Genomic DNA, 25,960 nt, shown 5'->3' on the forward strand with positions numbered 1-25,960 from the left:
CCTCACGACGGAGTTGTTCCGTCACATCTCTCACAACAGCTAGCAGGTTTGCTCGATACAAGTTGATTTGTACTCTCAAGTGTGGCGGCATTGTTGTCCATGCTTGATGCAAACTAACATCAAAGATTTTGGCACGTGGTACAAAATAGATTTAGAAATGTATACCCACTTTTATAAAGCTGTTGATCTTGTAAGTTATAACATTCTCAAACTCTTCTTACTTTTTTGCTTTTTCTTTTTTTGGCTAGTTCGTGTCTGAATTGGTAATGTATACCAACAAAACCAGGTTCAGCTCATGTCTTAAATGGAATCGGATTCCGAGTTACTGTCTTTAACAAAGTAAAAGATACTACTCCCTCCTTGTTTATCTAAAGGTACTTGTTGTGTAAGGATTGTCTAAGTTCCATTTTTCTTCTCTCTTTGATCCTTCTTCCAAAGTCAGTAGGGAAAAAAACGAGAGAGAGAAGACAGGAAAGAAAAAGGAACTTTAAAAGAAAAATGGATATATATATATATACACACATATATTGTGATATTCTTAGATAAATGTAGCTAGTGTATGAGATCAGATATTGATTGGGAATGAGAAGTTCTTATTCTTTATAATAATTCAAAGGGAATTTCAATTCTATCTACTGATCTTCTTGGGAGATAGTCAAATTGAATATATATTATATAGTAGGCTTTTAAGCCTTGTAATTGAGATATATATAGTAGGCTTTTAAGCCTTGTAATTGAGTTATAATCTTGAAGTTACTGGCATGTGCCTAATTAAACTGTTTTCAGTCCAATTTATATGTGCAATTAAAGGGAATGCAAGTAAAATCAACATCTCTCCATGACTTTAGATTCCAAATGCACTCTCGAATCTCGATCTCTTAAGGGTTGTTTGGGAAATGAGATAAGATGTGAATTTTATAAATAATAATAAGATGGTTTGTGAATAGTTGTGAGATATTTTGAATTAAATATTTTTTAGGTTTTGATAAATGAGAGAGAAAAAGTTGAATAAAAAATATTATAAAGTTAAAATATTATTAGAATATAATTTTTATTTTGAGATTAGAAAAAATTAAATTTTTTATTTTTTATTTTTTGCTTGAGAGTTTAGAAAAATTGTAATAATTAATTTAAAAAAATTATAATAATTAATTTAAAAATATTTATATTTGAGTGATGTTTAATATTTGTATCAGAATAACTTGAACCACCAAGTTATTCTCCACCTGTAAAACTTAGGCAACGTATCTAATTCCCATAGGACCGTTGAAAAAAGAAAACCACTCTTTAAGCCACTCAAAAGCAAAGCAAAGCAAAGCAAACTTCTAATCTTATCCATGTCCTCCATATAAACAACCAACCCCCATCTCGCTTATATATTCCCCATATGGATCGAGCTAAAAGGTAAAGTGAAAAACAAGAACTCATCATGCAGTTCGCCAAACAGATTTCTCACCCGATCCATCCACAGCACAAGCTAAAGCTTGAATACACGGAGACCCCATTCAACTGTAACGGGTGCAAAGAAGCTGGCATCGGCTTCCAATACAAATGCTTGCAATGCGAGTTTCACCTGCACAAGTCATGCGCATTGGCACCTTCCACCATGTATCATTCTTTTTACAAGAAATGCGAGTTCCAATTTCACCATGCTCCCCCCGGTCCAGCTCTGAGAAGATGTGACGCATGTGGGAAAAATGTTCTGGGTTTTGTGTATAACTGCAAGAGTTGTGGTTTCGATCTGCATCCTTGTTGTGCTAATCTGCCACAGGTACTCGACGATGGGGAGCAGAACCTTTACCTGTGTTTCAAGCTCTCCAGCCCATGTCATCACTGTGGGGGAAAGGGATCCGGTTGGGCGTACAGATCTCAGTGCAAGACGTATAATCTTCACGTCTCGTGTGTGAAGGAGTTGCTTGTGGAAAGCTGGCAGGCAATCTATCTTAATGTCGACAAAAACAAGGCCAGGGAGATGCAGACTAGGATTCCCAACCTTAAGGGAACACCGGGAAACAATCATGGGCAAAGAGGAAAAGGCAATATAAGAAAGTGTTGTCAGATTGCTGGAGGAGCTGTTAGCGCTATAGTCTCAGCCATCCTGGGTGATCCTACACCTATAATAGCTGCAGTGGTCGGGGGTTTCATATCCAAGTGAAGTACATCATCATCGTCATCATTATCCGGTCTATTATGCATGTAATATTGTAATATAGTCTATTACATGTTAAGTCAAAGTACATACAATATTATATATATACTCTTGTTACTTATGATCCTCTCTACATATTATTTTTTGTTTTATTATTTTTAAACTAATTAAATTTTTCTACTCATCTTCTATACATTATCTATTTAATAAGAGAAAAAATTAAAAATTAAAAAAATATGTATTGTATATGACGTGAGCTGAATGATGTCTGTTTTTTTAAGAGCCGCGATGTACATGATCTTTCACGTGGGATTTTTTAAACCTTTTTGTGTTCTTTAAATCACGTACCACGATCCAGCAGGCAGCTTGCACTAATAAAAATAGTTTTGGATATTTAACCGCTCAAGTACTGGTAAAGGTCTTAAAATAGAGCTTTGCTATACAACCTCCATCACACTCCACACTCTATATTTTTTTAAATTTTTTAAATTTTTAATATTTTTTTAAAATTTTTTTTTGAGTTTATTCTTTTTAAATTATTTCAATTTTTTTATTCATTATTCATATAATAAATATTTAATAAAAGAAAAAAAAATTAAAATTAAAAATAATGTGGAGTGTGGAGGTTGTGTGAATAGTAGGAGGTTGAGTAGATTTTTTGCTTAAAATATATATATATATATATATATATATATATTTCATTTGGGTAAATTTCCCTTGAATTATTTAAGATAATGGCCTTGCAGAAAATTATTTATCGAAAGCCTATACACCTTTGAGAATAGTCGCCAGTCGGGATTTTGTTCTCATTCACCCAATACCAATAAAAAAAATACAAATAGTTTTGGGTTATATATATATTTTTGGTGAATCCGATCAACTTGTAGTAGCTAGCAAAGAGCCAAACATAAAATCGGGGCCATGTTTAGTTGTCCAATATTATATATGCAATCTACTCGGTCTAGCTACGTAATTAAATGCAATTGAATATTATTCTATTAAGCCATGTACGTCAAACGGGACCTTGAAGTATGGTTGATCCCTTATTTATTATTATTATTATTATTATTAATTAAGAGAATAAAGAATATATAAATCAAAGATAGATGAGATATACGTGCATCATTTCACAACTAGTACAAAAAATGAGTAATACTAGAGAGAAGTCACTATAGCAGTACATACTTTGCACTCACTGTGTGGCTGCTTCTAGTTGATTATTCCCAACACTCACTTGAGGAGATGTGTGGTCTAGATGATGTCACATTATGTGTGCAAAATGAATGCTCCCAATAGTAACTTCTATCTATATTTATTCTTTTAATTAACACTCTAACAAATGAATTGTAAACCCATGATCGGAAGCGCAAGCCATATATATATGGTGATTCATGTAGCTGCATTTTGTTCTGAAAAGATATTTTGATGAATCAATAAAACAGTAATTAATTAGCTTGTAAATATAATATTTTTGTAATTATACAGATAATGAATTAGAAGATAATTATAAATTTATAAAATGAAATTTGATATTTGTTAAAAGAGTTGTGCTATAGGGAAGCCGGCCCCTGCTTGTAGTGCGCGAAATGCACAAAATGAACACGTGGAAATATTATTCAAAGAAATTGGTTGATTGTGCTATATTATTGCCAGGCTTTGGTAGGTTAAACTTGAAAATGTGATTGTGCTATATATTTTTAAGGATAGTGTTTTTCAGATTACTTTTGGTAATTTAATTTGCAAAACTAACAAGCATCATAGTTTGTTGTTGATTTTTGGTTTTTATCAGCCCCGAAATTGGCCTTGAGAAATTTCCTAATTGGAGACTTCAATCAAATCTCTCTCGGACAAATTCTTTTTTAGAATTTCCATCAATCGGGGAAGAAACTTTCAAACATGACTCAGCAGGAAAGGAAGCTGCAATGTAACTCCTTCGAGTAAAAGAAAAGGAATCTATCAATGAGAAAGAAAGGAAGAATTAGAAAGGCGATGAAACAATGAAGGAAAGCAAATGATTCAATCTAACTGAAGGTAGAATATTAGACATTTCATATATGATGAAATGGAGAGGGTGTGCAATTCGTGCTTTATATAGAATGAATAATTTTACGTACAATCGTGAAGTGCGTAAATATCGCATAATTATTTTAAAAAAGAGTAATGTTCATTATTAAAAAAATAATTTTTATCTTGTGAGTCTTATATTTTATTTATTTTTTTCAAACGATTCCACGATGATTGTACTAATCACGATTACAAATATATTATATCTTTTGTCTTATAGAATTTCTCTTATCAAAGTATATAACTTTGAAAGCAGGAAGTCGTGTTCTTTTGTTCAACCAACCTGCATGTCATTCACGATTCACCTAAAAACTTTAGTCATATAAGTTTTAAAAAAATTAGAAATTAAAGGACTATAAATGAACTTCAGACAATTAAAAAGTAAAAAAAGTCTTAAAACAGTACTGATCCGTCGACCGAGTTATTTCCTAGATTTAATGGGTTAATTAACTTAAGAATTTCGAAGAACATGCATGTCAATAAATAAAAATCAGACAATCTGAAAGCTCGAAAGTCTCAATAATATTTTCCTTGTTTTCTCTTGGTCTAATTTATGATGACTATAATCGAAGAATATTACATTCTAACGAGACTAGTCCATAATCAAAGTCGGCCTTTGGTACTCCATCATGCAACTACGTACGTACGCGCGTACTATCAATGGAATTGATGGATCATTGACGCCTTCAAAATGAGTTAAAAGAATATTTATTAGATCAAGGTCCTATATATTTATATTAATTAATGTTCAACTGCATTAATTCATTGTGTACTTCATGACCGAAGTCCTATATATATCTTAAGAAAATGCTAGATGCTCCGCTGCGGCTCCGTTGAGTTCTAATATTTTTTTATATGTATTTTTTTAAAATTTTTTTATATAGATATTTTTAATAATTATAAATATTTAAAAAAAAAATTATAATATTATTAAAAAATACTTTCTTAATTACGAAATAAAATAAAAAATAATATTTATTTTACTTCGTGATTAAAGAATGATTTTTTAAAGATTTTTTTTTTACTTTCTGATTAAAGAAGTATTTTTTAATGATATTTTAAATTTATTTTATTTTTAAAAATATTTAAAAATGTAAAAAAAATCTATATAAAAAATAAATTAAAAAAATATACATAAAAAAGTACATGCTAAGTCTAACGGGAGCCCCCAACAGGATTAAAGCATGACCATTTTAAATATTTAAAAAAAATTTATAATATTATTAAAAAATATTTTTTTAATCACGAAATAATATTAAAAATTGATACGGATAAAGGAAAGAAATCTTTGTTTTTAGCAAAATAAAAACATTTGAATTTCCTCCAACAGGAAATCAAGTACAAAAGGATTTCTGAACAATTATCCTCTTCTCTTTTAATTTCAAAAATCCAAGATTTTAACAAACGACTGATTTCAGATGTTTGTTCTGATTTACCCAATGCTTTCTGGTATAGGAAGAAACACATAGTTTCTCTCCCATACATTAAAGGGTTTAATGAAGCCAATATTCCAACAAAAGCTAACTCTGTTCAAATGAATAAGAAGACGCTGGAATATTGTCAAAAGGAGATACTTGATCTTCAGAATAAAGGCATTATCAGGAATAGCAAGTCACCCTGGTCTTGTCCTGCCTTTTATGTTCAGAAAAATGCAGAACTAGAACGTAATACCCCTCGTTTAGTTATCAATTACAAACCCCTGAATAAAGTCTTAGAGTGGATTAGGTACCCTATTCCCAATAAACAAGACTTAATTCATAGGTTGAGTGATGCTGTGGTCTTCTCCAAATTTGACATTAAATCCGGTTTTTGGCAAATCCAAATAGCCGAGTCAGATAGGTATAAGACTGCTTTTGTTACCCCTTTTGGTCATTTCGAGTGGATCTTCTTACTCTGCTGACAAAGTTTACGAATGGAATATTGATGGATTCTCTGAGCAAGAAATCATCAATACCATGAGTAAAATGTCAATGGTTGCTAATGCTTATATCAACAATAACATTAGACAACCAGATATTGTTATAATTTTAACACAAGGTTTTACTGGTGTTTTAAGAAATTGGTGGGATAAGTACCTAACCAATGATGCTAGGGAAACCATCCAACATGCAGTAAAATGCAATAAGGAAGGTTTACCTATTTTTGATGAATCCATTGGGATGGCAAATCCTGATGGTATTAATACTTTGATTTATACTATTTGAAACACTTTATTGGTACACCATCTAATATAACCTGAGTAGGCATACAACTTAAGCGCCGCCACCCCACTTGGGCCGCAATAAGCACTGCCTTTAGAGCGCATGCCAACAGGGGATCTAGTATGATATCCTCTCTTTCCACGCCTCTGCGCCGGCCATACAAGAGCCGTTCCTTACTCCCCATCAGGGACGTGAGAACTCTGGCCACGGGACTTTGCCCGGAAAGAGAGTAGGAAGGCAGAAAGCTTACAAGGTTGTTTCTCCTAAAATTGTCTCTGCCTTAAAATGAAATGAGGTTCTCCTTTTATAGATGAAGGAGTCCCTGTTACAAAAGGAGTCCGTGAATAACAGCTGTCATTACTGTTTAGGCACGGGTAAAAGAAAAGCAAAAGTAAGCTCGTGAGTGAACAGCGTCAGTACTGTTTAACCACGAGTGTCATCATTGTGTCTGGCGGCTGGATGATGCTTTCGGCACAAAACGACAATGCTTGTTAAAGGAGACTGGTCAGTGGATCTGTCCATAGGTCTTCTTTGAACTTAAGTAGTAGTTTTGATAGAAGTGGATCTTCTGTCTGGTAGCAAGTAGCAATTAGTCTTCGTCTGTGTAGAATCCATAGTTTCCGAAGACGTTGATGTAAGAAGCCTCTGATGCGGTGTCTGAATTTTCATCTTCAGATTTGCCTTGAGACTTTGATAGTGATTCTTTTAATATGTTGATTAAATCATTTTTGTTAAGTCCATCAAAGATATCATATTTCTTTTTAGACTTAGTCTTAGAGGATTTTGAGGACTATATATTTTTTTACTTTTTAATTAAAAAAATATTTTTTTAATAATATTTTAAATTTATTTTATTTTTAAAAAAATATTAAAAAAATTTATATAAAAAATTATTTAAATAAAATATATATAAAATAATACTATACCCAACGAGAGCCCAGCGCGGACTGTAACATCACCCATATATCTTATTCAAAGTAGTACTCTTCGATTTATATATATTATATATATGCGCTAGCTAGCTGGATGGTATGTGAGCCAGCCTTTCATTTTCATTATTCCATTTGGTTGATAATTATGAATATATGTACATAAGACTAGTTGTTGAAGTGCATATATGCACAGCTAGCTTGACTTGGTCAATGCATCATTCACTTTCTTTTTTTTTTTTTTTGAAAAAAAGTATAGAAATATAGAAAAATGCACATGGATCGAGGAGTAGGAAATAAAGAGACATGAGTGATCTACATCACATGATATATAGTAGTTGATCAGATGCTAATTATTAATTAAATGGAGTTATATATCGCACGTGATTAACGCTGGAGACCTGCATAATGCATGCCAACTCGATAATCGATGATGCAGGGATTCGAGGCTTGAGTTTATCATGCTACCCATTATGGGAACCACTCAAGGTACCCACTACCATTCAACTAATTATTACTCTTCGACTTTAATTGTTTCGATAATTATATATGTGTATATATATATATACACACACACATATACCAATGGGAAATGCTTTTCGCATATATCATCGGTCGCATAAGAAATTGCACGAGGCCTTCCGCGTTAAGTCCTCCTGATCATCCGGCCGGTTGCGGCGTAGCTAATTTTTTGGTTTTTCTCACTGGGTGCAGTAGCTAATTAATTAAGTCAAGTAGGTCTATTTTGATATTTTTGTATGCTTGGTGACCTTCCGCGTTGTGTTCTCAATCCTAATTAATATTTTTTTTCCAGATTAATTAATGAATTACATGCCCGTTACAATCTGGGCCGGGCATGTAATTAATCATTATTGACTCTTATTATAAGTTTATGCCAAATTTACGACGATTTGTTGGGGAATATGATCATAAACTTCATTAAGAAACTATATATATATATATATATATATATCCAAGCAGAAAAAATACATGCATGAAAAGGACGAGGAATTCGCTCATATTTCTAGTCATGAACAGACTCGGAATATTTATCTAGGGAGGAAGGGTCATGACCGGTAGACAAATACAAGTACTGCTGATTTGATCATCGATCGAAGTTTTAGATTCCTTCGATCTGCTTCTGATCCTCAATCAAAAGTAACTGCAACAAAAAATTATGGGTATAGTCTCAAATGGAAGTTTGATCGCCCTTGCCTTTATCCTTTTCAGCCTTCTGCATCTTGCTGCTGACATCCAAACTGCTGCACTAATGGTGGAAAAAAATAAATTCTCGTTTGATGAAGGGTTTAATCAGACGGCAAATGGCGACTACTTTGTGTTTTTAGGTAAAGCAGCTATTGGGTATGGAGCCCTGCAGATAACTCCAGACACAGCCAACGATGCCTACAGCCTCTCCAACAGTTCCGGCCGCATTATGTTTATCCGACCTTTCAGGCTCTGGTCCGATGATTCCCAGGCTTCCTTCAACTCGACCTTTGTCATCAACATTTACAGGAAGGAGAATTGGACTGCCGGTCAGGGTCTTGCCTTTCTCATAGCGCCGAATACCTCCATGCCTGCAGCAAGTGAAATGGAATGGCTTGGCCTCACCAATGAAGACACCGATGGCAACAACACCAACCAGATCGTCGCCATAGAATTCGATACCCAAAAGCAAGTCTATGATCCCGACGACAACCACATCGGCCTTGACATCAACTCTGTTAAATCAAACACAAGTGTCTCTCTCGATGATCATGGTATCAGATTATCCCCTGAAAAGGCTACTAATTATAGCGTCTGGGTCGACTACAATGGCACGTCCAAGCTGATGAAGGTTTACATGGTGAAAGAAGGAGAACCCAAGCCTAGGATTCCCCTTCTCAACGCGCCCATAAACCTGAAAGAGTATGTGAAAGAGGAATCCTACTTTGGGTTTGCTGCTTCTACAGGTTATCCGAATATTCAGCTTAATTGTGTCTTGAAATGGAGTTTATGGGTAGAAGATCTACCCGAGAAAAGAGATTTGACTTGGTTGAAGATAGGTGCTGGGGTTGGAGTCCCGGCGGTGATATTGTTGATCCTACTCGGTGTGATATATGTGAACAAGCGAAAAAGAAGCAGCGCCGTCGAGGAGTCCAATGTTTTTGACGAGCACTTGAAATCGTTGCCTGGAATGCCAAGAGAATTCAAGTATAGGGATATTAAAAAGGCCACCAACAACTTCCATGAGAGCATGAAGCTGGGTGAAGGTGGATTTGGCATTGTTTACAGAGGGATTCTGAATCTTAAGGATCATATTAATACTCATGTTACTGAAATAGCTGTCAAGCAATTCGTCAGAGACAACATCAAAAGCAAAGATGATTTCTTGGCTGAGCTCACCATTATTCACCGGCTTCGCCATAGACATCTCGTCCGCTTAGTGGGTAATTAACCTTATTCTCTTCATTTTACTTTATTTCCATCTTCTTGTTTTTTTCCCCTTTCTCTTTGATCTCTTAGACATAAATTCTCTCGCAACTTAATCCATATTGCATGGATCATTAGATCATCTTATCGGAAGATGATCACAAGCAGCTTTCTGATCTGAGAACCAGAATGTGATGATTTTATTTAGAATTCTTTGTTTACAAACCCAAATGATCAATGTGTAGCTGTACGGTTTAGCCCGTAAAAATATGTTACATAAAGTTTTAGAGGCTCATAACATTCATTTAAATGAAGAAAAGTGATCCGTCATTAAAAAAAAAATAATTATTATATGTAGATTTATATATCTATTTTTTTTAAAAGAAAGTGAGTTGATCTTGCAGGTATTAAAATTGTAAATATAATTTATTATAAAAAAAATATATGAATGATATTTATATTTTTAAGATGTATAAGTCTCGTACATTTATTTAAAAAATAAATAAATTTAATATTTATATAAAAAATTATTTTTTAATAATAAACCACGTCTAAAAAAAATACGTAAAACTTACCTAATCTAGCATTATTTTATTTTTTATATTCCACAGAATTTAACATGAACGATGTATTCTGTACTAACAAACTTATCGTGTTATCTACGAGGTCATTTTAAATTAATATAAAAAATAATAATGAAAGATTCGAAGTTGGAAACTGCACAATTCCATTGTCAACAGTTTGAACTACTTTTCATGATGGGAAACACGCGCAGACTTGTCGATCTTTAGTACTATTAATTCTTCTTCTTCTTCTTCTCGTGTTTAATTAATTTTTTCTGAAGAATTGGTCAAAAAAAAAAATTCTGAAGAAAGTCTTGCTAATTTGGATGAATATACGTCACCTCTTGTCAACATGCAGCTACAACCTATAATAAATTAATGCTTTTAAATTCGAATCTATATATTGAATGAAATTGATATTAATTTTAACTCCGGCCTTTTGAGTCAAATGCTTATTTCATTATAAATATTATCATTTGGGAGCTTCTTCAATATCTTTAGAAAAAATCTATTCATCATTTCAATTTTCATCATCATCTCATCATTCCATGATGTAAAATTAAATAATAAATTTACAAGTAAAATATAATAAATAATCTCCAATCATTTAATGTCATATTAAAGGATGATGAAAGTTGGGATGATAAGTAGCATTACTCGTATCTTTAATTTGTTTTCCTGATAAAAAATAAATTACCCAAGAACAACCAAAACAGTGTAGAGCAACCAAAAAAGGAACAGGCCAGAAGTAGAAAGGATGGGGGAAAAAAGACCACAGTATTGGTTTTTATTATCAATAAAATGATGGTTTTTATAGAGAATATTGTTATCTTTGTGGTTTGGAGTGTATATATAGTTCACAAAATGCAGTACTGACTGAATTGGAGTAAATTAGAAAGTAGATTCTCCACTCTATATTTGGCAGGAAAACACATATCTGAATTCGACTTTATTTATTTATAGACTGCTAGCAATAACGAAAATACATGGAATCTGCAAAATCTTAACCTGTTAACTTGTTGAGATTGGGTATGAATCTTGAGAGCTTGGGGATATGCAGGACCGCATATTGAATATGCCAGACCTAGCTAGGGCCATGGGAGTAATAGATAAGGAGGTTGATGGCTGTACTAGGTGTAGATAAAGAATAAAATCGTAGGTAGCTAGGCCAGGGAGAGACGAGTGAAGATGGGTCCGAATCAAGTAAAAAGGGAAAAATGGTGCAAGGAGGATGACAGACGAGGTGAGTATGAGTTTTCAGAGAGGAAGATGGCCGAGAGAGCAGAGGGCCTAGTCTCTCTAATTTTTAGAGAAAGAGAGGAGTTAAAACCGATGATTATGATAGTTTTGAAATTATCAGGTACTGATAGTTCACATGAGCCGAGTATAATTTCACATACACACATGACAACCGGGTACTTCATTAGGCTGTTATTTCTTTTTCACAGCTGAATTGATGTGCTCCACTATGCATTGCATTCATTTTTATGCTACTTTTCATCCCTGATCGCCTCTAACATGTAGTCTTGTTGCAGGGTGGTGCTACGACGAAGGGAAGCTACTACTATTGTATGACTTCATGCCAAATGGCAGTCTTGATAAGCACCTCTATGATGCTTCCAATCGGAACACCTTAAACTGGGAACGCCGATGCAAGATTCTAGCTGGTGTAGCGTCAGCTTTGCATTATTTGCACAATGATTATGACCAGAAGGTTGTGCACCGCGACCTCAAAGCCAGCAACATCTTGCTGGACTCCGACTACAATGCTCGCCTGGGTGATTTCGGCCTTGCCCGAGCCTTGGATAATGACAGGAACTCATATGCTGAACTAGGACTGGGTGGAGTCCCGGGCACCATGGGCTATGTTGCTCCTGAGTGTTTTCATACAGGGAGGGCTACACCTGAATCTGATGTGTTTGGTTTTGGAGCTGTGGTGCTCGAGGTCGTGTGCGGCAGAAGTCCTGGGATTCCGATCATTTACCACCAGCATAAGGATTGCTCCTTGGTTGATTGGGTTTGGATGTTCCATCGTGAAGGAAGCATTCAAGAAGCTGTAGATGAGAGGCTCAGCAACAACTATGTGGTTGATGAAGCAAAGAGACTTTTACTTCTGGGGCTCGCATGTTCACATCCGGTTGCCAGTGAGAGGCCTCGGACGCAGGCTATATACCAGATTATAACAGGAGCTATGCCACACCCTCATGTACCTCCATTTAAACCTGCCTTCACATGGCCTTTGATGGGAGCTCCCTACAGCAACACTGAGAGTACAACTTCTACTACAACAGTGTCTTCCAAAGTTTGTTCTGCCACCAACATGGAGAGTAACATCCAGATGAGCTCGAGCATCTCCCAGAGTTTCAAGTCTTTGAGCACCTGTAGTCAGTAGGCACCCTCCTTTGCATTGAAATGGGATGCTTTTGAAAGATATCTGCATTCCTGGTAAGCTTGTGAATATTGCATTAATCATGTGTCCTCAATTCTCCGCAGATCCAGCCCGACTTCCTTCATGTTATTGTCAAAGTCCATATGCTTGTGTAATCTCTTCTCTGTTTTTTTTTTTAATTGGATCTGCTTGTCTTTTGCAATCAAGTACAAGAAATATATTCTTTTTCTTTTATTATATGTAAATTTGATTGTCGTTGACTTTGAATATGAATTGGACTACTGAATAGAAATTTCTTAGGCAGATACACTGCATCACGAATCTGGTCTATCCTGAACTTGGACTATTGAAAATTAAGAAATCTCTTCAGCAGATACACCACATCATATCAATTCGGTCTATCCAGCGGAACTAATAACACTAGAGATTATGCAGGATGCAATCTAAAGATATTTGCCCATCCTCCCCTTGGTGCATAGCATATAATCATGGTCTATTGTCTTCTACGTGACCAGGAACAAGTTCATTGGCTAATTCGTAGTAAAGCATTAATTTGTAATTGCACTCCACATCCAAGAACAAATCTATAATTTGAAAAACCAAATCAAGCTAGATTTTAACAAAACTGAATGAAAAAGGAAAAGAAGGATGTGACTGGAGTATCTTAGGCACACCCTTCAAACAAACCAAACTTCATTAAGAACTTCTTTTGATTACAATCCAGCATTTCACTCAAGCAATCAATATTCTTTTGTTTCAAAAGTTTGTGCCACAACTCTAATCTCTTCTTTAAACCATGCCCAAAGAATGCAGGATAATCAGTGAATTCATCAATCCGCCTCCCCATTACCTTTACCAGAAACCAAAATTCTATGGAATTTAAGATGCTCTTTATGAGAATTGGAGGAAAACAAGTTACCAAAGCTGCTATTTGCTCAGCTCCAAACCCACATCTATTTAGATAAGCAAAAGTGGGTCTAATTAGCACCACTTTCACATCTCCACAAAGAACTTCAGAGAAGTTCATTGCCATTGTGTGAAGATCATGCTCCGAAAGACCTACTGACTTCAAAAATTTTGAAGTAGAACGTAGCCTTTTATCAAAGCTATGGCCATAAATGGGTTTTTTTTTTGCGAACCATGCATCCCATCTCTGGCAAGGCCAAGAGTACCAAGAAAGTCCACTATCTCGGTCAACTTCGATTCAATGCTTTAGCTGATGAGCCTTGGGTTGGGCAATATCATCTTGCCAAGTTGCTTTTTGGGGACACTAAGTTCCTGAAAGTATTCCAAAAGTGGACATAACTTCTCTTCCACGCTATGGGAGAGTATGTGACAGAATTTGGCAATGGCGGAAGCAACATCATGGGGTTTTGTATCGAGTGTAGAGAGGCACTCAACCAAGGGAACAAGCTTCACATGGAGACCCTGTAAGAAAGGGGCACCCATAGTGGGCACCCCTTCACCTCCTCTTGGGGGCTATGAAGTGGCTCTTGAGCCACTTCATGAGGTTTGATGGCTGGTCCTTAATGGCCAGCCAGGGGGTTACACTAGAGAGGCTATTTAAGTAGTCTCTCCCCCTCTTTAGAGAAAATACTTGGACAAAACAACTCTCTCTCAAATGGTTCTCTCTAGTCATGGCATATAGGCTGTGGAATGTGTGAGTGTTGCTCTGGTATTACCATGTAGCACACTCCACCATCGATGTGAAGATCGTGGATGAACAACGACACTGGAGAATCTGTGGAACAATCGCACTAGATCCGAGATATTTCCTGTGAGGTAATATCGCTTCCGCTATATACTTTAATCTAGTATTTCTAACATTGGTATCAGTGTAAGTATCTTGGGGCACTTTGAAGCAACTGAAGGGAGCTCTCATGAATGTCATTGCTTTTACGGTAAGCCTAGTTCCAGGAGGCTTTCTCCCCTTGTACGCCCTCAAGGCGCTTGCACTTTTTGAACATTTCATCGATGCGTTTATCATCCAAACCTTTATCCCTTAAGAACCAAATGATGCTACTACCGTGTTCACTGTTGCATATTCCCATATTCCCCAACAAGACTTTACATTTCTTATTTAGAACAATGGACGCTAAAAAAAATTACATTTGTTGAACGAACTTAAAAATTGGTGGGCTGTATATGTTTTAGAGAATTTCCATAGGTGCATAGCAAAGGATCTAAACAGGGTAATAGAAGAATCATCATGCTAATAATTGGTTCGTATATTTTGAAAATGACAGAAATAATAATAATGTGAAAGGAGACCCCCCAAGAATAACTTAATTGGAAGAGTATTATTACAAGATACAAGTGTGGCAACTCATATAAATGGGGAGAGCCGCATACCTTTTGGTTAAAAGCTAACCAGCAACCTGATCAAGATCAGAAGAAGAAATGCAAACATGCTCTCTACTTGCACAAAATCATAAGTCCATCATCGGCGGAGTAGATTCAGAAGCAGAGAGGTATCGGTATAGAGGTTGTGGCAGTAGGATGGCAGAATGTGAAAAAAAGAAAAAAGAAGCCTTATTTGGTTTCTGTTTCGTCGCAATTGCCCTCTTTGTTGAAGTTGAAATGACTTATGTACCCTCCAATCTTGTCGGGTTTAGCTGTTGTGTAGACAACATAGAGCAAACGGTTGAAACAAAAACCCTAAACCCTGGCTTTGTCGTTGTCTTCTTGAGTATTCATTCTTAGACATGGCATCGCTTCAAGTTCAGGGTCGGCTTTCTAAGCTTATTTCGAAGCCCATTCCCTATTGGCTGGAATTACGCGTCATTTGAGTTCTAGCTTCCTCGAAGATGAGGGCAATATTAGAGGATGATCAATAAGATCGGGAGGTGGAGGTGGAAGTGGCGATCAAGTCACAGAGACTCCTCTGGAGCCCATTCCAGGTAGGTCTTTGAGAGGCCAAGGAAACTCAAAACCTGTCATTCAATTTCACAACAGAAGGCCCTCTGGCAATAAGAAGCAAGACGCCTTTGATTTGCTAGAAAAATTCAAGCTTGGTGCTGGTGGTGGCTTTGGTAACAAAGGGGAAATGCCCCACAACCCCTAGACTCTAGCCTAACAAGAACAACAACAAGAGGATGGAAAGGCGGATACATCATCGTCGCCTCTGCCTCAAGATGCAGATGAGATCTTCAAGAAACTCAAGGAGACGGGTCTCAACCCAAATGCGGTGGCCATGCTCGATGGCCTTTGTAAAGATGGCCTAGTTCAAGAAGCCATGAAATTCTTTGGTTTAATGAGGGAAAAAGGGTACCATTCCCAAAGTTGTTATTTACGCTGCCATCGTTGAAGGCTTCTGCAAGGCCCACAAATTTGATGATGCCAAAGGCCTAAAAGGATTTTCAAGAAAATGCAAAATAATGGCATTTCTCCCAATGCATTCTCTTACTCTGTCTTGATACTAGGATACAAGGTGTGTATCAATTTGAGGAATTAGAAGACGCTTTTGCCTTTTGCGTCGAGATGTTGGAAGCTGGTCATTCTCCATATGTCCCCACTTTTCTCGGCTTGGTCGCACGATTGTGTTTGCAAAAGGGTGTTGAAGAAGCTCGGACCGTAATTGCAACCTTAACGCAAAAGGATTTTTTCATCAACAGGAAAGCAATTAAAGAATATATGGAGAAAAAACCAACACATCCATCTATTCGAGAAGCAATCTTCGGGAATGACACCCAAGAGAGGCCATTTCAATTTTGATGTTTCTTACAAATATTGTAAGTTTTTCTTCGTCTCCTCTCCTACCCAAAATATGTTTCCTTGCCTTTCTTTTACACCTTATGTGAGACAGCATGGGAAGCACAGTCAGTGTCATCAATGGAAATTCTACGTTGCTTACTTTTATAATTTTTTAGGGTTTATGTGGTTCATGGGATTTTTGGTAATGGGTTGCACTTTTCATTTCCTTATGGTTTAATTCCACAATGAAGTATGACCTTCTTCGAACTTTTTTCTTCTCTTTCTTTTAATTGAAATATAGACACTTCAAACAACTAAAAGAATTCATTGAATTTCTCTTCACCTTCATTTTGAAAAATATGAAAGCAGAAGCCTATGGTCGCCCAATACATGTTCTTTTTCACTGAGTCTAGTCTACTTTAATTTTATGTATATCATACTTGTGAATATTTGACTTAAGGTACTTAGAAAGACTACTCTTAGATTGATTGAATATTAATACTTTCTAAGTTATAGCTATTTAACATATAGAAGGCAATGAAGCTAAAAGTTTTGATGTTTCAGGGTAGGTAGTGACAAGTATAATCGTTTGACTGTCTGGTAAAATTCTTTATGTTGGGGGAGATGGCGGTGGTTTCAGCATTAGGAGTGGTGGTACCTTGGAGGAAGAATGGGAGGCAGAGGTGTAATAGGAGGGAGAAAAATGAATGTAATTTGGGTACTACCGTTGCATGACATAAGCATGTTATTTTCTCAATATCTCCATCCTAGTGAACTTGATGTTGAATTGTCGCAAGAAGTTTGCATTCGTCATGAGTGAATATTTACCAATGGGTGGCAAGGTCAATTAGAGGGAGGGTGTGTTTGAGTGTTTAACTCTCTGGTGGTGCTAGTTGCTAGTAATTGTATATGTGAAGAATATTGGAGTAGAGAGATGGCGGAGGTCCCAGCAATAGAAGTAATGATGCTTTGGATAAAGACTAAGAGGTAAAAGAGGAAAATGAGGAGGAATAATAGTGGTAGTACTGTAGCATGACACAAACATCTTGTTTGGCCAAAATGTCTGTCCAGATGAACTTGATGCTGAAATAATTTATTCTATAGCCTTGTTTTGTAGCCAATGATTTCTCCTTGTTCCTCACATTCACACACAAAATTACAAGCACTTACATATATAATACAACAAACCTGATGATCAGTAGTTTGCGAAGCTTTTAACAGCACGAGTAAATAATCAGTGTATTCCAAGGCAATCCATGTTTATGGATAGAATTCTTCTTGATAATGTGAAATGGGTGTGTTTTTAACTGTTGAAATGATTAAATCATCTTTAGACTCATTAGAGCATTGAAGGCATTGTGTAGGGATGACTCGGATGAGACATTTGTTATAATGGATGTATGTGAACGCTAATTAAGACTTTCCCAATTTGTTGTGCATTATTTCGTCTTGAACTTGTGCACCCTAATTGTCTTCATCCCAAATGAATGAAATCAGGGTTTCTCAGAAGACTTGTATTAATTTTGGGGAAAAAAAAACCTGGTTCTATATCATGGCTACTTAAAACTCAAAATATTTTCAGTTGTAGCAAATTTCCTTAAAGTTTTGTATTATAGGACCCTTTTCAAGATAGGGTTTAAGCCTATACACAATCCAACAGGTCTTTGTATTGTCAGATTGAATTTTGGAGTTGTAGACTGTCAAAACACTCAAAACCAAGAATACCAAGAGAATGTTTTTAGAAAAACTGACTCAGTGAGTTCAACCCACTTTCATTATCGTAAAATGAATCTATACACGGAAATATATGCTATACATGGAGTCTAACTAATTCCTAATATTCAGCATCTATACATGGTAAGATAATCTGTACAACTAATATTAACAGAGTCCTAAATTATATAAATTCCTAAAATTGTATACAGTAACATTCCCCTCAAATTGATGCTGGTAAGTCAACCAGCAACAATTTGCCAACAAGAAATTGATGCCGTTGTCGAGTCATTGCTTTGATGAAGACATCGGCCACTTGGAGATCCGAAGAAATGTAAGGAAGAGATATCACCTGACTCTTCAAGATATCTCATATAGAATGACAATCAATCTCAATGTGCTTGGTACGTTCATGGAAAACGGAATTAGTGGCAATTTGAATAGCACTAGTGTTATCAACATGAAGAGGGGTAGAATTAGTTTGAGGAAACCTAAACTCCTCCAAAAGACCACATAGCCATATAATTTCATAATAGACATGGCATGATACTCAGCCTCAATAGATGATTTAGAAACACAATCTTGTTTCTTACATCTCTAAGAAATTAAGACATCACCCAAAAACATATATTAACATGTAGTAGATCAACGTGTATCCGAACACCCAGCCAATCAACATCACTGTAGGCAACAAGTTGAAGAGATGAGCCTGTAGGAAAGAATAATCCACGATTAGGCGACTCTCGAAGATAGCGGATAATGCGGTGAATTGCAACAAGATGAAGGTGCCGAGGAGAAGACATAAACTGGCTGACTTGATGAACGGCATAGGAGATGTCCGATAGAGTAGTGATCAAGTAGATAAGACTTTCAACCAAGTGTCGATAGAGAATAGGATCATCCAGAAGATCCCTTCATCTTTCCTGTATTTGACATTTACCTCCATAGGTGTATTAATAGAAGAAGTGTCCTCTAAACCAACCAATGTTATAAGATCTTGAATATACTTATGCTGGTTCAAGAAAATACCATTGGCCCGATGATGAACATCTAATCCCAAGAAGTATGTGAGCTAACCAAGATCTTTCATATGGAAAGTTGCATGTAACATCTTCTGAAGTTTAGTAATCAAATCACAGTCAGTGCCAGTAATGATAATATCATCCACATAAACCAAGAGAAGAACTATACCCGCATCATACATGTGAAAAAAAAAAGGAATCATATTGACTTTGTGTAAAGCTGAAGGTAAGAAGTGTACTACGAAACTTCTTAAACCAGGCTCGGGGAGCCTGCTTGAGCCCGTATAGAGAACGCCTCAGCTTACAAACATCATGAGGAGAAGAAAGTAGTGATACCAAATGGAAGCTTCATGTAGATCTCTTCTTGGAGATCACCATGAAGAAATGTGTTCTTCACATTCATCTGATGTAGTTGCTACGACTGTGAAACGACAATAGATAAGATGGTTTGAACCATGGTCATTTTGGCAACATGAGCAAATGTCTCCTCATAGTCAACCCCATATTCCTGTTTGTTACCCATAGCTACAATGCGAACTTTGTATCGGTCCAAAGACCCATCAGAAAGAAGCTTTATAAAAAAAACTCATTTACTCCCAATAGGTTTGATTGTAGAAGGACAAGAAACAATATCCCAAGTATGATTATCCTCAAATGCTTGAAGTTTCGCTCACATTGCATTTTACCAACACTCATGTTCCATAGCCTGTCTGTAGTAAGATGGAATGAAAATAGAGGAGAAAGTAACCACAAAAGAGACAAGGGAGGAGAGGAGAAACCATACTGATTAGGGGGTCAAGAAGGGCGAGTAGACCGGCGAAGAGTGGCGGAAGTAGGAGCAAGATCAGGGGCCAGGTCAAGATCGTGAGGGGGCACAAAGGAAGTGGAACCAGACTCATGTCGACTACGTCTTTCGTACACAAAACCAGGTTTTAACCTTTTTCACAATTATCGAGGAATCAAAAAAGTTAAGCAGAAGAGATAAAGATGCAGATGGCAACTCAACATGAGATGGAAAGAAATATTGATTTTCAAAAAAAACCACATTCCTAGAAATCCGTATACGATGAGCATGGGGATTATAACAAACATAACCATTTTGAGATATAACATAATCAAGAAAAGGACACTTAACAGATTGAGCAGTAAGCTTATGTCATTCATGAGCAAGGAGATGCACAAAACAAACAGAAAAATGCTCGAAGATCAGAATATGAAGGAGAATGACCAAACAACTTAAAGAAAGGAGAAACATGATGTAATGTAGGAGAGGGTAAGCGATTGATCAAATAAACTGAAGTAGAAAGCGCTTCACACAAAAAACGAGGAGGAACAGATGATTCAAGTAAAAGAGTTCTTACCACATCAAGAAGGTGACGATTTTTCCTCTCAGCAACACCATTTTGTTGCGGTGTCAAAGGACAATAATGCTAAGAGGTGATCCATTTGCTTTGAAGAAAGTCTTGAAACTCATTAGACATGTATTCTCCGCCAGAATCAGACCGCAAGACCTTGATGCTAGCAGAGAGTTGAGTCTTAAGAAGTGCAAGAAAGCGCTCAAATAAGGGAAAAACTTCGTCCTTGGCCCGTAGGAAGTAAACCCAAGTAAAGTGACTAAAGTTATCAATGAAAGTAACAAAGTACTTATAATGTGCATGAGAAACAACATGTGTAATCCCTAAACATCACTATGAATAATATCGAAACATTGTGAGGCACGAGATGCATGATGAGGAAAATGGAGAACTTTAATTTTGCCAAGTTTGCATGATGTACAATCAAAGGAAAGATCAAGAGAAGAACATGTTTTATTTCCTAATAAATCAGAATTAAACAAAGTACGAAGTACATCATAGTTTGGGTGGCCTAGACGTCTATGCCACATTTTATTTCCAAAACCAACAACATTACATGCAAAGGAAAGTAAAGGAAAACTAGGAACAATGGTGGAAGGAAAAACGTAAAGAGGAAAGAGTCATCCCACTTTAGGCCCATTCGCGATCATCTTCCTTAACACTTAATCCTACACAACACAACCAGAATGAGAGAAATAGACATTGCAATTATTATCAACTAATTGATCAACAGAAATAAGATTTGTGGAAAGGTCAGGAGACACAAAAATATCAGTTAAAGAATATGAAAGATCACCAACAACACTGATAGGCAAAGAACTGACATCAGCGATGTTAATTTTCATATTGACATCATAACTTCTAACATTGGAAAGAGGAACAACAGTAGTGGTCATATGGCTAAAGGGTCCGGAGTCAAAATACTATGGTTTAGAAGAAATTTTATGATTACCTGAGAGCTCAAAAGCAGAAAAAGCATAAATGATCATCTGTTGTACCATTTTAGGAGTGAGTATGTTCGGGTTTGCTAAGGTTGTAGACGCAAGAATAGGAACAACCGGCAAGGCAGCAGGCAATGCAGCAGAACTAGAGGCACCAGGTGAGGCATGATAAGCATTACCATGCTTTCTTTTAGGTCGAATGGGACAAGCAGAGATGATATGACCCTACTTCTTACAGTAGTTACAAAACTTCTTAGGGTAATCCCGAGCAATAAGTTTTACAACTAAAGCACTTGACAGCAGCATGTCTCTACCCTTATTCCTCCCCTTGTGTTACATAAGCCACAGAAATAGATGCACTAACATTAGCCCGATGTTCCATGGCAGCCTGAGTTACGATACGCTGCTCCTCACAAAGAAGTTCACTTAAACAAGCATCTAGAGATGATACAAGATGACGATTCATCATATTAGAATATGCAATTTCAAAATCAGAACAAAGCTTCATCAACAATATCTGAATAATCAGCCCAAAGATTTTGAAAACCAAAAAAATATTCCTCAACGGAGAGACTTCCTTGTGTGAAATTAGACATCTCATACTCGAATTGAAAACGCCAAGCTGTGTTGTCTTGATTGTAAACCTTGTGTAGATAATTCCACATATCAGCGGCAGTTTTATAAGGCCTCAGATTGAGAACCAGGTGAGGCTCAACCGAGCTAAGGATCCAAGTCATAACCCGAGCATCTTTGATTTCCACTTAGACAAAGCCGCCACATCTGTAGGTGTGGGATCACTCCCGTCAATATAACCCCACAACTCTTTCCCTTTGACAAATAATTGAAACTGAAACTCTCAGGCGGAATAATTTTTGCCAGTAAAACGAATATAGAATGAGTCTAATTTATCGGATGACATGATGGAACTAAGAATAAAATAGCCCACTGCAACAAGCACAAAAGAACAGCAAAATAGAAGTGTCGCTGAAACAAACAAGTGTCAGACCAAAAAAAAAAAAAGCAAAATTGCACATGAAATTGACCAAAGAAGACAAAACCGAGAGTCCCAACCAAACAGAGATTGCCAAAAGAGGAAACCCAACCAGGAATTGTGCCGAAATCCACAGAAATCCCAAGAAATTCACACAGATTGTGTCGAAACCCATAACAGAGCCAAAACTCGCACAGAAGACACTGTAAATCCACAAGAAACCCTCAGATGATGCCAAAAACCACAAGAAACCCCAAATTTCGATTTAGACAGCGCTGATAATCCCACAAAAGGCACCGAGAATCACACAAAAGGCCCAACACAACCTCAGACAGTGCTGAAAATGCAAGAAAGGTTAAAAATAATTGTAGAAGAGATACCTTGTCAAAACACTCTGGAAACCAAGAACACCAAGAGAATGTTTTTGGAAAAACTGACTCAGTGAGTTCAGCCCACTTTCATTTTCATAAAATCAATCTATACACAGAAGTATATGATATACACAGAGTCTAACTAATTCATAATATTCAGCATCTATACATGGTAAGATAATTTGTACAGCTAATATTAACAGTCTTAAATTATATAAATTCCTAAACTTGTATACGGTAACATAGATATATTTTGATATGCAAGCTGGGTGAAATTCTGCCCCATAGCCTCAGTTGCAGGCCGAGTTAATGAATAGTTGTTATACAATGCATGCAATACAATCTAATAGAATTGTAATATGAGACAATTATATAGAAAGGTTGGTCTGATGATTGGTCCGTAGGTGGTACCCTAAAGGAGTTGTTTTCAAATTTGTTTTTGATAGTTCAGGATTAGGGCCCATGTATTTACACCTTGCTTGGTTCTACAGATGATTTTTTTATTTTTATTTTGATCACTATCAGCGTTCCATGCTTGAGAGTTAGAATCTTGACTTTTTCTTTGACATTTTGTGCTTTAATTTTCCACTAGGTGAAGGGGTTGATAGAATTTTTTTTAAGTTAATCGAGTGTTATGTTTGATGTCCAATCCTACTGCAAGACATTGAGAGGATCTGGTGATAGAGTTGTTTTCGTGAAAGAATAAAGAGGCAGAGTAAAGCCTGGAGGAAAGTTGCATTCTTTTTTTGGCCGTTTATTTATTATACGTATATTGGGGAATATTTTAACATGGGCAATACTCTTATGATGAATAGTATAGTATATTATGATGGGGATATTTGTTAAAGAAATAATTTGTACAGGTTCCAAAGTTAGGTATCTTTATAAAAAATGATCCCACCTTAAAAAAGTGTAAAAATATATATATATTTTTAGTAGGATCTATTTTTTATAAAAGACTTGTGCGAGATTTGTCTGTTTAAAATTTATATCTAGCATTACTATGATGGATGATCCTCTTCAAAGATGAAAAATGGTGTCCTATCATACTTTGGCTTCCAAAATTTTACTAACAGTCAGGACTGTGTTGCCGCCACTGCACGCTTTGGTGATTGGTCAATATAGAGTCTGGTTGCATGTAGTGTGTTGGCAAAATATGTAATAATAAAATTATAATTATAATAAAATTTAAATTTAAATGAAATTAGTTTGGACTAAGATATGAAAATTTCATTCTCTTTAAAGAGATTCAAGTCCTCTATGATATACAAAGTTTTAAATGAACCGTTGCAGTAGATCTTCTCTTGATTTGTCTCTTTTAGAATACAACAGCCCAACTAATCATTATATGCCTCGAACCAACTCTATCGAAGAGGTTAGCTCAAATTATCATGTCCTTGCTAAGGTAGAAAGTGATGTGTTAGCCACCCTCATTTCCATTGTTGCCTCGGAGTCCGCATTCAGTACTGGAGGACGCATCTTGGATCCTTTTAAGAGTTCATTATCTCAAAAGATTGTTGAAACTCTCATTTGTACCCAAAATTGATTAAGGACCAAACTTGTCGACATCCGGGAGTTGGAAGAATACGTAGAGTCGATTGATCTTAAATGTAAGTTTGAAACTTGAAATATTTTCAATAATGTCTATCTAACTCAATTTATTATATATCTAACTTAGTTTTTAATATTTTTTTAGATGATTATCTAGCTTCATCTTCAACCGAGGTTGCTGTGAGTCTCCCTTCCCATTGATGCTAAAATATTTGTTGATCTTTGATGATATGTAGATGATTACTTTATTGTTGCATGCAACATGGCCACGTTTCTGATCATTCTAATTAATTAATAAGTTCATATTAATACTTTATAGTTAATATATTTGCTTTCTTATGCTACAAGTTTTGCAGCAGCTTAGGCAAAAAGCTATATAGACATGCTAAGTTAACAGACGATCAAATTTTGAAAAAAAATAGAACGGACAACAGCAAGAAGACCAAGCTTTCTAGTTTATTGTTGTGTATTTGAGTTTGATTAAAGCAATATATGTGTTTTGTATTATTCTTAGTAAATTAATTCAAACAATATAATATGTAGTGGATTGCATCGTGTATGTCGCATGCATTTTTATTTTATTTTGTTTTGAACACATGTAAAATCATTCTAATGCTACATCAATATCATATATCATATCAACAATATAGGCTTTTATGTTAAAAAGAAAAAAGAAAAAAAAAGGGTTCAACTCGAGACCCAGATTCTGGGTCTTAAAAAATCCAGATTCATTCAGGTTTCGACTCGGGTCTGACCCTAGCTAACCCAGTCTGGGTTCCGTTCCGAGTTTGAAATTCGGGTGCCGGTCCGGGTATACCCAAGTTCCCGAGCCTGAATCCAGATGAACAGTCCTAAGCTCAAAGCTCCACTAACAAAACCATCTCTCTTTTGTCTAAATAATCAAGAATATACACACTTATTTTTCTCTTTTTTCCAGAAAAGAAAATCCTTCACGTACACTCTTTTCGTACGGAAAAGAAAACACACCACTAAAATCAATAGTAGACTACTAGACCCCAAACGGAATTTGAATAAAAAATATAATTAAAGAAAAATAATTATATTCATCATCTCTACACTACACATTATATATGATTTTTTTTCCTTTAGAAAACATGTGATGTAAGGATGATGAGTAGAAAAATTCAATTAGTTTAATAGAAATAAAAAAAATAGAAATAAAAATAATTAAAACATGTGTGGTGTGATGTAAAATGGTGTGTAGCAAAAATAATAAGAATTAAGGCAGCCAACCAACGTTAAAGCAATAAACAACTAAAATCTTAAAACGGACTTCTACATACATCCAAATTCACCTTAGGATAACGTTATTAAAATCTGAATGTTGAAAGGCTTTCGGATATGGCATTGAGTCTATAAGGGGTTTTTCTCCCTTTTAGTGAGCCTGTGAGGAGCAACTAAGAGAATAAGAAAATAAGGCCCAGTACCGAACAAATAGGCCCCTCGGCCCGGCCCATAGGTAGACTCCCTTGAACGCAACCTCCATGTGGGAGCATAATGTAGAGGGGATGGGACTCGTCATCTTGGAGATCCCTCGAACATCATCCAGCCCTCGAGTACCTGTCCACATGAACGAGCGGGAAGCAAGGGGGACC

At 36.0% G+C, this 25,960-nt stretch overlaps 3 protein-coding genes and 1 pseudogene across 3 annotated transcripts; 3 read left to right on the forward strand and 1 right to left on the reverse strand.

The window, feature by feature from the left end:
- The first annotated feature begins 1,429 nt into the window (after positions 1–1,429).
- Positions 1,430–2,155, forward strand: LOC108997392. Its single transcript, XM_018973639.2, has one exon. It carries the CDS (start codon positions 1,430–1,432, stop codon positions 2,153–2,155), a length of 726 nt encoding a protein of 241 aa, XP_018829184.1.
- A 6,229-nt stretch (positions 2,156–8,384) lies between these two features.
- On the forward strand, positions 8,385–12,875 carry LOC108997391 (probable L-type lectin-domain containing receptor kinase S.5). The gene is made up of 2 exons (XM_018973638.2): positions 8,385–9,772; positions 11,854–12,875. Exons 1-2 carry the CDS (start codon positions 8,521–8,523, stop codon positions 12,708–12,710), a joined length of 2,109 nt encoding a protein of 702 aa, XP_018829183.1. The 5' UTR covers positions 8,385–8,520; the 3' UTR covers positions 12,711–12,875.
- Positions 12,876–13,371: 496 nt separating this feature from the next.
- LOC108997393 lies at positions 13,372–14,758 on the reverse strand (annotated as a pseudogene).
- Positions 14,759–15,412: 654 nt separating this feature from the next.
- LOC108997320 (pentatricopeptide repeat-containing protein At4g38150-like) lies at positions 15,413–16,421 on the forward strand. Its single transcript, XM_018973528.2, is given in 5 exon segments — positions 15,413–15,487; positions 15,802–15,969; positions 15,971–16,048; positions 16,051–16,122; positions 16,125–16,421. Coding segments are annotated over 5 exon segments (690 nt in total).
- The last annotated feature ends 9,539 nt before the right edge of the window (positions 16,422–25,960 follow it).

The sequence above is a fragment of the Juglans regia genome, chromosome 13, assembly GCF_001411555.2.
Source record: "Juglans regia cultivar Chandler chromosome 13, Walnut 2.0, whole genome shotgun sequence".
In the NCBI taxonomy this organism is placed as follows: Eukaryota; Viridiplantae; Streptophyta; class Magnoliopsida; order Fagales; family Juglandaceae; genus Juglans; species Juglans regia.

Excerpts from the sequence above, each read along its gene's own strand:
- LOC108997392 (XM_018973639.2), top strand. The coding sequence starts at position 1,430 with ATGCAGTTCGCCAAACAGATTTCTCACCCGATCCATCCACAGCACAAG.
- LOC108997391 (XM_018973638.2), top strand. The coding sequence starts at position 8,521 with ATGGGTATAGTCTCAAATGGAAGTTTGATCGCCCTTGCCTTTATCCTT. Across the intron at positions 9,773-11,853 it reads ACATCTCGTCCGCTTAGTGG|GGTGGTGCTACGACGAAGGG; the intron begins GTAATTAACCTT and ends GTCTTGTTGCAG.